This window comes from Pan troglodytes, chromosome 6, assembly GCF_028858775.2.
Source record: "Pan troglodytes isolate AG18354 chromosome 6, NHGRI_mPanTro3-v2.0_pri, whole genome shotgun sequence".
Taxonomy (NCBI): Eukaryota; Metazoa; Chordata; class Mammalia; order Primates; family Hominidae; genus Pan; species Pan troglodytes.
In genome coordinates, this window is record NC_072404.2 from 161,263,700 (window position 1) to 161,278,962 (window position 15,263).

At 36.3% G+C, this 15,263-nt stretch overlaps 1 protein-coding gene across 1 annotated transcript in view; it reads left to right on the forward strand.

Annotated features, from left to right (window-relative positions):
* Positions 1-9,958: 9,958 nt before the first annotated feature.
* Positions 9,959-15,263, forward strand: part of CNTNAP2 (contactin associated protein 2) — a 2,300,337-nt gene continuing 2,295,032 nt past the window's right edge. Inside the window, exon 1 of the mRNA XM_063815738.1 lies at positions 9,959-10,312. Within this exon, the coding sequence (XP_063671808.1) occupies positions 10,216-10,312 (97 nt within the window). The 5' untranslated portion in view covers positions 9,959-10,215. The remainder of the gene's footprint in view (positions 10,313-15,263) is intronic.

The window sequence follows — 15,263 nt, forward strand, 5'->3', positions numbered from 1 at the left end:
TCCTATCAGAGGACCAACGTTAACAAGAAGAAAAAAATGTGCTTACAGTTTCTTTGTCAATAAAATTGAGAGAATTCTTATTAAGACACTTTGATTGCATATGTTAACTAATAACAAATGACTTAGAACAAGAACTGCATTCTAATCAATTAGGAGTACTTTATTGAGTGTATATTAAAGGTAAGCTTAAACTATTCCCATTCCAATTCATTCCTCTCTGTTTCTGGTGGAATTTAAGTAATAGGCTCTAGCAAAATAGAGAACAGAAAAGTCTCCCTTGAGCCTATCCTTCTGGTTACTCATCCCAATGTGAACATGAATAACACTTCCACAGTATATGAATTTAAAAAGTAATATGAAGAAAGGTCTTCTTGTTAACTCAAGATGTCATAAATTGTAAAAATGACCATTGTCTCATTTCAAATATGTTAAGAGCAGATGATAGTGGTTTTATACACTCAAATTACGTAACTATAAAAAGTGTTCTACACAATGGAGTGTTAGCTTATAAAATTACTTATTATCGATTAAATGTAAAGCACATTTGTAGATTATACCTAAAATAATGAGTATCATATCCATAGCCTTGTAAAAATTAGATACATGTGCCTTTCTTCTTTTAGTTAGATATGCCATTCCCCCCACACTCACACATTCACATGGAAATAAATTACACCTAACTTGTTTCTGCCACTCCCAGTATAGAAGTCTTAAATTATTTTTATTCTCGGCTAGGGATTCCGAGATGATGGACAAAATGATCCAGGGCCTTCTAAATAAAGAAAATACCAACATGTCAGTCTATAATCCTTACAGTAACCAAATGTTGTTACCTGAATGTCAGTAATTGAAACTCCACAAAAATAGCATTGTTTTCCATACTTGGCATTTATGAAAATGACATAAGATCAAAGAATTTGAATTAGGATACATATGGTATATTTGAAGTTAATTTTTTTAAGACAATAGAGGCTTAGACTTCTACAAGTAGCTATACATGCATTATAGTCCCAAAGAAATATAAGCAAGACAATATTTTTAAAATTACTGTTTATTACTACCTAGTGTTTGGGCTAATTCTTGACCACTGGAATTGCAGAACTCTGAAAAAACACACACACACAGATAAACACACACACACACACACACACACACACACACACAAAGGAGTGAAATTAGATCAGCCTGCCCCAAAGATCTCAGGCAGAGTTTGCTCCATTCACCTCTCTTGACTCTCAGACACAGCTTTATTCCTATTTGGTCTTTCAGGGGACTAAAGAGTTACCTTCCAAGTGGTAAGCAACCTCAGTTTCAACTTGCTGCATGGACTCTTGAAGATTTAAGGAGATGAAGAGAAGTAGAGAAAAAGCAATTTTAACATAAAGTCACACTAACTCTGGAGTCAGAAATATTTCAATATAATTCAATTTTAGTACATAAAGTTGAAATGATAATTGCATTATCAAATTAATGAATTCTCAAAGAAAGATTAAATTACATTCAATCTACTCAACATACTAAAGCAGATATGTGAGCTAGTGTACATTAGAAATATTCTTAAACAAGATATAAATGAAAACACCATCTCCTCTCTCTCCTCCCTGTTCCTGGATAAATGGTAATCACGTGGAAATTTCAATAGACTAAGTTATCATTAATTATTATATTATCACATAAGCTACCGTGATGATCATTCAATTGTAATAACACAGTTATTTGGATCTTAGCAGAATTACTATAATAGGGGAACTTTAAAATTTATATATTCAAGTGAAAAAACATATTTGAAAAGAAGAATTAAACATGTTTGTACTAAAGCATTTAGTTAGTCATTTCTGAAATGTATTTTATAATCATCACATCGTTCAAACTGAAGTAAAATTTATTATTTGTTCTAGGTATTTGATATAAAAGACAACTTTAGTTTCCATAATTGCCTTCAGCTCTGCAAAAGTAAAAGAGGGCTTCGTGTTTCCTACTGTTTGATGGGAGGGTGCATTCTTACATGAAATTAGGTTCAGTAAGAACTATGGAAGCAAGCTGTAAATGTTTTGGCAGTAACTATGCAAACTAGCTTAAAACATTGAGGCAGTAATTATCATCTCAAATTTTGCTGCACTATATAGCTCCACCATTGCAAATTGAGGACATAGTAAATAAATTTGTAGAGAGATTTAAACCAATTCATCTTTCCAGATGAAAAAAAATTTAGTAATCTTTAGTTTCAAATCAGTAATGTCGACTCCTACTGTGTAAACAATAAATGATCATTTGTTCTTTTGATTGTTTACTTTGTTTTTAAATGTCCAGATTCTCCAGAATAATATGACCTGTTTGCTGTATTATTTTATCTGGTCTATCTGACTGCTGACTTCAATCTAATCACTGGATTGGGTTTTGGATGCTACCTAATATCATTCAACTTTGTCAGTAGATCTAGCATTTTCAAAAACTAATAAGAGGAAAACGGAATATGAAATTCCAAGAAATACTCCAGGAAAATATTGAGGATCTCAGATGTTTGGACATTCAACAAGCAGACATCATATTGTATGGAATGTAAAGAGGTAACAACTTGGAAATTGCTGTAGTCTGAATGTGTACCCTCAGACGTCATATCTTGAAATCCTAAGCCTCAAGTTAATAGTATTAGAAGATAAGGTGTTTGGCGGTTGGGTCCATTATGAGGACAGAACACATGTGAAACGGATTAGTGTCCTTATGAAAGTGGCCTGGGAGAATTTTTATTCTTCTATCAAGGGAGGACACAGCTAGAAGGTACCATTTATGAGAGACAAACCCTCACCAGACACCACATCTGCAGGCACATTATCTTGAACTTCTCAGCCTCCAAAACTGAAAAATAAATGCGTGTTGTTTATAAGCCACCCATTTTATGGGTTTTTTTTCTAAGAAACCATCTCCTAAAATTGAGTTAAGTGTTTATAATTTATTTGCTAGATGGTGTGTTTTCTTAACCTTTATTTGTTGTAAATGATGTTGCTGCTACTAAAAGTTGATTTTTGGCTTTCGCATGAACCCCATTATAACTAACTATGTACTCTCCAATTTGTTACATGTCTAGAAGAACACTAACAATAAAGAAAATGGGACCTGCCAGCATCATCCTAGACTCTACATCTCAGAAATGAGCTTATTCTTTTCTAGACAGAGCATATAGCACTAGCCCTAATATTCAATATGGCTGGAGTGTACCATTTTTCTTTACTGACACTAAAAGCTTCTTAGTGCAAGGGTTTTCTCTCCTTAAGTCAACTGAAGATACTATAGTTGATCTTGGTCCAGAAATATCTCCTTGGGGATGAGGCGGAATGACAAACTTTTATCAACCCAGGAAAAAGACAAAGTCTGTAAATTCTTCTAGATGATCTTACTTCTTCCAAATATCCTTTGTCTGACACCACCCTAATTCCATTTTCCTTTTTATTCCACTGAGTTGCTAAATTTTGTCAAGAATGTGACAATTTAGTCAAGCTTGTTTGTCAAATGTTTAAATCCATCTTTTGCCCCAAATAAAACAACTCTGCATCCTTCCCATGGCTATCTACACAATATTCATTATCATCAGTCTCACCCTATTTTGAAAGTTTAAGGATTTTATGGGTTTTCTTAGAAACCAAATGAAGTACCATACATGAGAATGTGTGTCAACATTAAGTAGATTTGGAGCATTCCATAATATTTCTCTAGTTCCACTTAGACCAAAGATGATAGTCTGTATCAGCTACTGCCTTTTTTTCTTCCTGTAGTCCTCACAAATCATTTTTAATTTTATTTACATTTGTTCTTTACATACAAGCTCATCTCCTCTTAAGTACCTGAACAAAGTATCACAATACCTCTCCTCCATTATTTAGAACCAGATAATATCCCAGGGCTGGAATCCAGTGGTCATGACTATTGTTTTCATTTGCTATTTCAATATGCACCTCTGTATTCACTTACTACCAAAAAGATTTCACAGGCCCCATTCCAAGAGGAAGTCACAGACATAGACATAACCCTCCAGTTCAAGTCATTTCTATCTTTAATCCAAATCAAAGAAATTGTATTTGGAATGAAGGCTGTTGCCTAATTCTTCATAGAATTTTATCCATCTCCTCTTCTATGCTCTCACTCACCCTCATTCCCCTGAGATGAAATCATATTAACTCTTGATGTTTATTAACCCAAATATTTTCTGTGGACTTACTGATCTCCTCTTTGGGAGTAAATTCTACCCAATTCCCTGTGGTCTAAAATGTATAATCATGACATCAGTAGAAGGATAAAAGTTTAAATAACCTGTCTGACAAGAAAAGTCCACATAAAACTTCACACAATCTGCTGTTAAAGTAGTAATAGCATACATCTCTAAATTCAGACTAAGATACTTTCCACAGCCTAGCTACTCATGTCACAAATTTCACACAAAAGTCAGCAAAATCTGCATTCGCCTATGTGATTTAGACACATTACTCAATTCTATCAAATCAAATGACCTGAGTTATAAAATCTAAAGGTCTTTAAGCCCTTGCCCATAAGACTGTGCTTCATAAATGTACTCAACAGCCTTCCTATTATAGTTTAGTATTTTGCATTAAAACAAACTTTTGATGATAAATTGCAAACTGTGAGCTGGTTATACTGTAACAAGTCCTACTTCCTGCTGCAGGCAGTCTACTTTGGGTAGCCATACTGATTAGACCAACTACCCTCCAACTTAATCCTGGATTTTTCAGGAAACAATCCACTCATAAAGTTGAATATTTCAGCAGCAACCACTTCTGGAACTGCAATTCTGAGAGCCTGACTGCCTCTCTGTAACCAGCCTGTAATGCTGAAAGGCCTTTTTCTCCCCTCTCCTTCATCTCCTGAAACTACTGCTTTAGGAAATGGGTCCTCCTTGTTGCTTAGACAGTCTGTACATCTATAACATAAGGTCTAGTCTCAATGGAGTAGTAATACTTTAATGCTTAGAATAATTTTAAACAACTCTATTTTTCTCTCTTTTAATTGAAACAAAGATAATTTTCAAAATCTTAAGAAGTGATCTTTGTTGGAAAATATGTACTTCAGTTCACAAGCCCCACATCTTGCCTTATGTTTCTATAGACCTTACTTTCTCATAGTTCTTTCAAATTCCAAATATATTTCCAAAATTTTATTCCAATATGCATTTTATTTTTTCACACTGCTTTCACATTAATACATAAATTGATCTTAATGTTCAGACAATTTGACATAACTTCTCATTGATAAAAGATTTTTTTCTAATCCAGAAAAAAATCTAAATGGTTTTTCAATATGAATTTATTGAGGGATAAACTTAAGATTCTAGAACTTCAGTTTAGAACTTTGAGGTATATTAATTTATCTGGATAATAATAATAGTACTGGTAGTTAATCTATAGAGAACCCTTTCTGTGCCTGGTATAATATATAAATTATGTTTAATTCCCAAAATAATCAAGTTTTATGGGTATAAATACTACTCTGATATTATAGGTGAGAAAATGAAAGCATCCAGTGTGCGGGTAAGGTCACACAAAGAGTTTGTAGGCCAATACACAAATCCCAGAGACCAGGCTCAATTTCCACTCTAACTTGCTTCCTGAATGACCATCTGGTTCTTCCTAATTTCTATGTGATTATGACACTCAAAAGAAATTCACTTAAAATCTGGGCAACAGAGCTGCGCTGTGACCCCCACCTCACCCCGCAGAACATGAAGAATGCAATAAATATTAAGGTCAAGTTTTATATTCTAAATTTACAAATTAGTTTAACTATTTTTCCTCCCAGCTTCTTATATTAATTGAAAGTATGTTTACCAGTGCATTAAGACCACCCTTTGCTGACTTTACCTTTCCTACTAACATTAAACAGCCAAAACATGAATTGTTTCTTTAGCAATATATTCAAGGTGTTTAGTCCAAATAACACTCGGTATCATGCATTTCCCTGAGACCTTTAAAATAAAGTGAAATTTTGGAAATCCCTTTAAGTTTATGCATCTTCCTCAGTATGTCATTCCAATTGATACTTGATTATGATATGAAGTATCTCAGAGTGCCCAGGGACAATTAGCAGGGCTAAAGGACCAAAATCCAGGTAGATTTTTCAGCTCACCAGAGGTTTTACTATGGGACTCTACTTTATCCTGTTCATGCTCACTAAAGAATAACATTCCAGACAGCTTGTATATTTTCAGAGAAGCAGGTGCTAAAGCCTTCTTAGAGGGTGCAATCAGACTGGCAAATGTATCTACTCTAATTTGACCGATTTTTCAGCAGGCATTCACTGATTTCTGGGCATAGTTGGACAGCTCCCTTTACAGAAGGAAATTCTACTCCGAGGCACTCACCTAGACATATACCAATTTTTTTTAACCTATTGAAAATTCCTGAATTTTTCCAGTGCTTCATGCAATCACTTCAAAGTGTTAAGATTGAAATATTTTGACTCTTTTTTTTCACTTAAGTTCCAAAATTTGGGCAGACTTTTGAGATAATTTACATTGTGGCAGACTATTTACAGAACTCTGGAATAATAATGATGATTGTGATAACAATAACTTTTATATTTGTTGAGGATATTAATTTTAAGAATGTATTAAGATATTGGAAAAAAGAGCCAGTCAAGATTTACTTGAATTAATGTTAGCATAAAGATGATATGGACTTATTTTGGTCCGTTTATTCAACCACTCACTACCAATGTAATATCCGTCTTGGTCATAGGCATAATCTCTATGTAGCATAATGCCAAATCCAATAATAGTAGATATTCAATTAATATTGGGGATGCAAATGAAGAATGTGTATACTGCTAATGAAGTCACTACTCATGGGATCAAGCTAACATTTTTAAAAAATCTGTTGAAGTAAAGAGGATGTGAGCAGTGGGAAAGAGAAAATGTCTATTCTTTATTATTTTCCATTGCTCTACTTCCAAAATAATGCAAATTGCCCACTGTCTTTTCTGGTCATGCTGTGCGTTTGGGGGAGGTGGGGCTGGGGTGGGGGGGCCGGTGGGTGGGTTTGTGTGTGTGTACCGTTGGTCCGCTTAGTTTTACTACTTTCAAGCTTTAATTGACCTTACTTCCAACTAAGGAGACATATGTTCAAATCATTATTAGCTGTCTTCAATTATTTGCAAACATCAATGTAATATAGAAATCAATAATGAATTCACTCTCAGAAACAAGAAATTTCATGCTTATCATATCTACTAGACATCTGGTTGGACTGTTGTAAGTCCATTGACTGGATTACCAGTTTTGCTGGACCGTGTAGTTTGACCAGAACAAACAGACTTACTAATTCCTACCTTCTCACTAAAAGTCATAGTGATAACTGAAGGAAGAAGAAGCTTAATTCTAAATTCTAATTGTAATAATGATGAAAATATAAACTCTAATGGAGTTGGATAGGAAGAACATAGCATTATACTCTAGGGAGTCTCTGATCTGGCAACAGTTAAAGTCTTAAGACTTTAAGTATTTTGAGTTCCAGATGTCCATATCTAATTAACACAAATTGAAGGCAGAGGTAGTTGTGTTACAAATGATATGACATAACTTTCAAACCTGACAAAGTGCATTGAAAACAGATTAAAGCAGGCTCTTAGCTCATACTGGCATGAAATAAGACCATCCTATATGGCACAGAGGTGGTGCAGATATTTACATGTGTTATTAAATTGAGTTTTGTTGTTTCTCATTAGGAGAAATTACTACAAACTGATCAGAATGCTTTTTGGAGAAGAATACACCCTCAGGTATATCATTTTCTGTTACAAAATAATTAAATAGATGTCTATTGCATGTCTTTTAGTTTGGTAATCTGGGAAATGGAATTGTTTCAGTTCTGCTTGAGATACCCATGGAATAGCATTCATTGAGTTACTGAAATGGTAATACTTTCAATCGCTGCCTTTTTTCTTCTATTGAAAATACTTTAATGCTATGTTATTGGAGTTCAGTATGATAGTTAAAATGGAGAGGCATAGTTAAATAATAGATTGTTCTGAAAAGTTACGCTTTCTGACAGTTTTTTTTTCCTATGACTTGTTTCTTTGAGCTCTTAGAAATGGCTGATGGCAGTTCTTTACTGGAGTGTTTTGGCAAGTGGTCATTGACTTTTGACAGTCTGTGATAATTCAAACAGCAAAGGGACATTTTATAATCCATAAGAATGCATTTGCTGTATTATTTTACAGGAGGAGTATTTTATAGAATGAGGAGGCAGTTCACCTCCCATTAGTCATCTGTGTGTTTCTTCATTTTCCATATTGTACCCAATCTGCAGTTCTTACTAGGACAAAGCATCCTTTTAAATTAACAAGAAACAAAGATCAAATAAAAAGTGCTGAATCAGACCCATTAACACCATATTAATTATGCAGTGAATACACAGTACTATTTACAGTGGACCTTTCTAAGACCAAACAATGATGTTAAAAACTCAGTTTATTCCAGGATTAGGCAAGCCTCCATAAATTTTCTATTTATCTTTAAATGCAAATGCTTATTCATTGCATCACATCGAAAGACATGGTTACTCCTACTTAGTCCTCCACAAACATCATTAGATATTTAGATGACCAATAATTTTTAATTGTGTCAATAAAGTCAGTGGAATGCTTGGCTCTGCAGAGACATAAGAATTCAAATACTTTAAGTAGACTAGATGGAAGAAAAACATATGGAGGGTAGAGTGTGAAGAGCTGTGAGCTGGGGAGAAGAGCTTGATAATTATTATTAAAATTATCTAAATGTGAAAAAATCTAGGTCTCTCTAAACATTCTTAATTCTTAGTGCTTGCAATGCCTCAGGTACCTTGAAATAGTTACCCATATGCCTGCTTATGTATTTCCGTTTTGTGCTTGTGTTTGTATGCGTGTTTGCCTAAGTGTAGTTTCTCCTGGCAGCAGCGTGTGTTTGGTGTACGTGTGCATATGTATGAGTACGAATTAATTACATATCGAAAACATGTGCATTAACGGCATCTGCAGTCCTCCCTCCCTGCTCCAGTCAGTGGGGATGTTTAGCACCGTCACTTGGTGTTAGGACCACTCGGAAGACCTGCCTGTCGGACGCCTGATTGTGGTTCCCGGGGGGCCGGAGCTCCAGGAGCCTGTACCATCTTTATCTGAAGGGGAGGAGAGAAGGAAAGGAGAAGGCATCCGAGCGAGGGTGTTCTCCTTCCTGCAGCCGGGTAGGGGGCAGCCAGGTTTGGAGCAGGGTTCTAGGATTACACGGCAAATCCCCAACTTCAGCACCGCGGACAGCATCACCTCCCGCCCAGGGAGAGGCGCGCGCCTCCTTGCTCCGCCCCCGCCCCAGCTGATGGACCCCGGCCGGTCGGCTCAGTCTCCCTTTTGCTTTCAAACGAGGCCAGGGCAGGGCAGAAGGGTTGTGACAGCCAGAGGGGTACGGTAAGGAGGAGGAAGAGGAGGAGGAGGCGGAGGGGGAGGAGGAGCCGAGGAGGGAACCGAGAAGGGAAGAGAAGGGAGGGCTTCCCTCCGCCTCGCTCGTCGCCCGGGCTCACAGGCGCTGGCGGCGGCGGCGGCGTCTCCTGCTCTCCGCGGCTGTTGCTGCTGCTCGCGCTCCGCCGCCCGGGAGATGCTTCCTCGCGCGGCGCAGCGCTGAGGCCGTGCGTGCGCCCCGGCTGCGCTGCGCGCTCCCCACATACACAAGCTCTCCATGTGAGCTGACGGGCGAGTGGAAACCCCCCGAGTCACGCTGCCCGGCGGCGGAGGGAGCGCTCGCCCGCAGTGGCAACAGCTGCACCACCGTCCCCGTCGCTCTGCCTTCCTCTTCTGCAGCCTCTGCTCTTCTGATTACCTCCCTCCCCCGTCCTTTGGTGATTTTTTTTTTTTCAAGAAGGAGAGGGCGGGGTAGGTGTCCGTTCCCTCCCCTCTTCCCCCTCCTTTGCCTTCTTGGTTTGAATTTCCTCCCCCGGCGTTGCACTGGCACACAGTGCAAGAGGCAATACCCGCACGGAGGGAGAACGAAGGCTGAGACTCCCCTGCCGCTCCAAGCCCGGAAGAACTGGAGCCTGGAGGGGGGTGAGGGGAGAAGAGGAAGCGGGAGGGGCTTGGCTTCCTCGCGTATTTGAGGACAGCCCATCTCCCTTCAAGAACCCTACGGAGAGTCGGACTGCATCTCCGCAGCGAACTCTTGGAGCGCCGCCGGCCGGGAGGCGAAGGATGCAGGCGGCTCCGCGCGCCGGCTGCGGGGCAGCGCTCCTGCTGTGGATTGTCAGCAGCTGCCTCTGCAGAGCCTGGACGGCTCCCTCCACGTCCCGTAAGTAGCCGTCTCCTCGCTCTGCTCTGGAGCAGTTTCAGTGCGGCATTGATGTTTGGCACCAGGGTATCAACTCCGAAGTGCATCGCAGTGCTGGCACCCTGATGTGTTTGTGTCTCCGCTGTCACACACTTGCAGCCACTGCAGTAGACAAACTCGAAACCCAGCGTTTCTGTTTTGGAAGAGACAGGGTTGTGACGCTGGTGATGTTTCTGGAAAGTTGTTCCTGGTCTTGGTGATCGGTTGGCAAGAGCTTGGCTAGAGAGACTGATGTAGATGGCAGCTTCTTAGGAGTTGTTTGTGCAGGGAGAGTTAACTGCATTTGGCTTAGGGAGGTCAGTGAATGAAAAGTGAAGACCATGGCAAAACCAAGTTTCTTATTTTTATTTATGGTTATAACTTAATGAGCACGGGGTTGAGGTTAACAAGAGGAGCATATTTTAAACAGTTTGGGCACCTACAGGGTCTCTTTAACCTCTCCCGTTCCCTTAAAAAGTTAATGCCCATTTAGTACTTGCTTATTAAAATGGAAGGCAGCGAAATTGTAACTGAAATTGCTTTAATTCTTTGATACTTTGATATCATGGATATGACTGATGCAGTACGGGACTTGGGACACTCAGTGCAAAGCGTCGTTAATGTAGTAATAAACAGATTCTTAATAGGGTTTTCAGGAAAATAATTCTATTCAATATGTATATCTCTGCATTTTAATCAACTGTGTGTGTGTGTTTGTGTGTGTGTGTGTTTAAGACTGCCCCTGTTTTCATGAGGTTTAGAAAGAAATGGAAGATTCTGGCCCATTTTCTGCATTCCTTTAGAAGTGCATACTGTGCATGTAGAGAGGAAATGCATGATTGTTCCTTTGGTTCAGAAAGAGTTAAACACTAGAAAGACTGCCTATAGGAATCTTAGGATAATATTCATAAGCGCATACTAGTTTCTGAGAATGAGTAAGTTGATAAAGAATTATCATGGAGGTTTCAGAGTTTAAAAGGAAGATTTTTTTGTCCATTTAGGAAAAGAAAAGTTTAATATTTTCCAGAATTCGTCATATGCGAAGTAGTCTTCTCTTTATTTCTAAGATTTTGGGATGTATTAATGCATCTTTGTTAATAATGATCTTATTGTAGTGGTAAATATCAACAGGAATAGCATTGAAAAAGGACATTATAAGTTGTAATAAGGAATCTACTATATAATATCCGGTTATGAGCCAGTATTACTGTTTTGACATATCTTCCTAAGTACGGTATTAGCTTTTCTTTTCTCACAATGTGTAAAGTTAAGGAGATAAACTAACTGGCAATCTAAGTTTGTAATGAACTTGAAAACATTGTATAGCATTTTTTATAACACAAGTTAAATCACAAAGAGTTAAATATTGTTAATATTTATGTCAATTTTATAAATTTAAACAAATTGTGGGGATATAATGCTTGCTGTTGATATTTACACAAATATGTAACTCTATCACTGGGAAACTAGTTTGATGAAATTCCTGTTTCCATTTCAAGGTCTGGTTGTATAGAATTTCCTGCCACTTTTCCTGGAAAATAAACTCCTTATATGTTAAATTTATTATATTCACTGATTGAAGGTCCTCATATCCAGGGTTTTTCCTGGGTTCTGTGTTCCATCATTCTGTATACTTTAATTCTGATGGGTCCATCTGAAACATCTGCCATGCGTAGCAAATGGAACACTGGCAGCCATTGGGTTAATGCATTTTAAGATAAAAAAGTTGTTATTTCATAAATATTTTCTGAGTTTTCAACTTTTTAGTTAGAATTTGAAGACAGAGAACATAGAAACAATTACTTTTAAGATGGTTAATAGTTATGGCCATTAAGATTTTTTATTAACTTGGCTTTCATTCTCTATTGTTTAAAAATGTGTAATGGCTTAATTAAGGTGGCTTTTTATTTCGTTTGAATTTAAACTGTGTGACCAAAATGCAAAGTTGCCCTATATCCTGGAAATGAATTAAATAATACGGATGCTACAGAACTTTATTGATTAGAATGAGTTTCATGGATTCAGTACTTTAAATATCAACTGTACTTTACATTAATGAACATTTGTATTTACATTATATATAGCTCTGAGGGAGAGTATGATAGTTATATTCTTAATATAAAACATTCAAAGGAGAAAAAGATGGAAAGTACATGAATCTAAGATAATGAGCAACTCAACCAGGAGAGGTCATCACAAGACAAAAAGTAGCATGAAAATCTAAAACTATCATTTTTCTTTGGTACACATTTTTAAAATGTGATGAGTATGCTCAAACTTTCTGTTCCTAAATACCTTTTTAATATGAGGGACAGAAGATGTTTATTTCACAACAACTGCATTTCAAATATGTATTTGCTTATGACTTATTTCTTTTTCTCTGTCGACAGACATATAAAAACTGTTAATACTATGTGTTGTACAAGCAGACTAGAATAAACTTGAAAACAAAGCTCATCACTATGGTTATGTAAAAATATAATCTAATTTCTTTGCAGATAGCGAAAATGAACTGCTGCTGAGCTGATGTAACAAATCGTGTATCTTCCCTTCCTGTAAATGTAGATACGCGGGACACACGTGGGAAGTTTAAAGAAAATATTTCACTCTTAGGGAGTTGCATTTATTTGAACATATTATAAAGACCTCGATGGTGCAGTTCTAAATGATGAGGAGTTTAAGCTAGCGCTTAATAAATTCACTTTTTAGAGTTAACTGAATTTTCACTTAAATAAATGATCTCTCATAAAGGCCAATTTACATCATTTAGTAGAACTATTAACCTATAATTTCATTGACCATCACATTTGGGAAATGTGTTTTGAATTAATTCACATATTCTCTAACAAATATGATTTTATACGTGTATATATACACACACATGAATATATATGTGTATAAATATATATGTATTTGTTCATATGTTTTATAAAAACATTTGAATACATGTTATAAAGTACATAGATACATATTTAATATAGCACATATATTAAGTATTATTTGTAAAAATGTGTATATTTATATATTTTCTAAAACACCATTCAAGGAATTTAAGTTGTTTACAAGTTTATAGAAAGGTCTTTTCCAGTGCAATTATTTTAAGTAACTAATGCAACAATATTAAGCAATAGTATATTAGTCTATTTTCTCTTCCTCAATTCATATACTTCTCCCAAAATGGTATATTTTAAATGTAAAATATGTAAATGCATATAAAAGCAAAGACTGCTGGTTTATAGAGACCTTGAACATAGTAATGAACTTGTCTTAATGAAAACAATTTAAACTTAAAAGGAGCTTTAGGCAAGCAAAATTCATTGGTTGATAAAGCATAGCACATTATTTGCTTAATGCAACTAATAATTATTAACTAATTGGAGAGAAATGTATAATCTCGATTTTATTATAGGCACGGATATTCAGGAAGTAAGAATCATTGTTCAAATTTTACTCTTTACAATCAATATATGGCAAAATTGGGCAAAAAAATTAATCCACAAATTTAATTTAGGTCTTATTAACCTTTATGCAGTTATAAACCTACAACATATCATTTTAGATGATATCAAAGTTGTTTGGTGCATATCATATTTTAAATCTTACAGTTATGTGCCCCATAATGACATTTCAGTTCAATGATGGACCACGTGTATGTTGGTGGTTCCATAAAATTATAATGGAGCTGTCATATATAGGTGTGCCATTTTTCATCTTGTATATCATATTTTTACTGTATCTTTTCCATGTTTAAGTATGATGAGATACACAAAGAGGCATTGTGTTATAATTGCCTATAGTATTCAGTGTAATAACATGCAGTACAGGTTTGTAGCCCAGAAGCAACAACCCATACCAAACAGTCTATGCTATGTGTGTAGTAGGCTACACTATCTAGGTTTGTGAGTGTGTACTCTATGATGTTGGCACAAAGACAAAATTGCCTAAGGATACATTTCTCAAAATATATCCTTATTGTTTGGAAATGCATGATGATATATGTTTTTTTGTCTATTTTAAGTGGCAAAACCTTTCAAGTTCTATAATTTCTTTGAGATTTAATTCACTGTTCCTTATTAGTAAATTCTTCTAGACAAAAACTTACTCAAATCTCTTAAAGTTTACATAAAGCTTCCTTTTTTTGTTTTTTGTTTTTTTTTTTTTTTGAGACGGAGTCTTGCTCTGTCGCCCAGGCTGGAGTGCAGTGGCCCGATCTCAGTTCACTGCAAGCTCCGCCTCCTGGGTTCACGCCATTCTCCTGCCTCAGCCTCCCGAGCAGCTGGGACTACAGGCGCCCGCCACCACGCCCGGCTGATTTTTAGTCTTGTGAATCTTTTTTATGATTGAAAGAAGAAATGTGACATGTCTACACTTGTCATCTGTTTTTAAGAAGTAGATTTTTGTATTTGTTGTAAATGGTATACAGAATAAGGAGAGAATCTAGGCTCAGAAATTCTTAATTCAAATGTGCTTTTCTTTAAAATATTAAACATATGGAGCTCCAACTTGTGCAAGTTGTCTGTTTAGTGATTGATGTCAGTGGGATGAAGAAATAAAACATGTACTTTAAAGATTTTCCCATCTCTAGTCCTGATTTGTGAAGTGCTTTACTTTATCATTTTTTACTACTTGCAAAGTTATAAAACAGCATATATAGTAATTTTAAGCCTCAAAACCAGTGTTGTGTGAAATAAAATAAAATTTTATATTTATGTCTGTACCAGTATCTGAAACTGGCTGTTACCTGTTTCTAGAGAGATACATATTTTAAGATAAGTAGTTATCAGAAACATAAGGTATATTTCTACAACCAGTATTGGGCTGCTGAAATAAATTATATGCTTATTTTTGCCATTTTAATAAGTAAGAATAATGATGCAATCATTTATATACAGCTGTTAATTTTCAAATGAAAGCCTTGAAAAGAATACTTGTA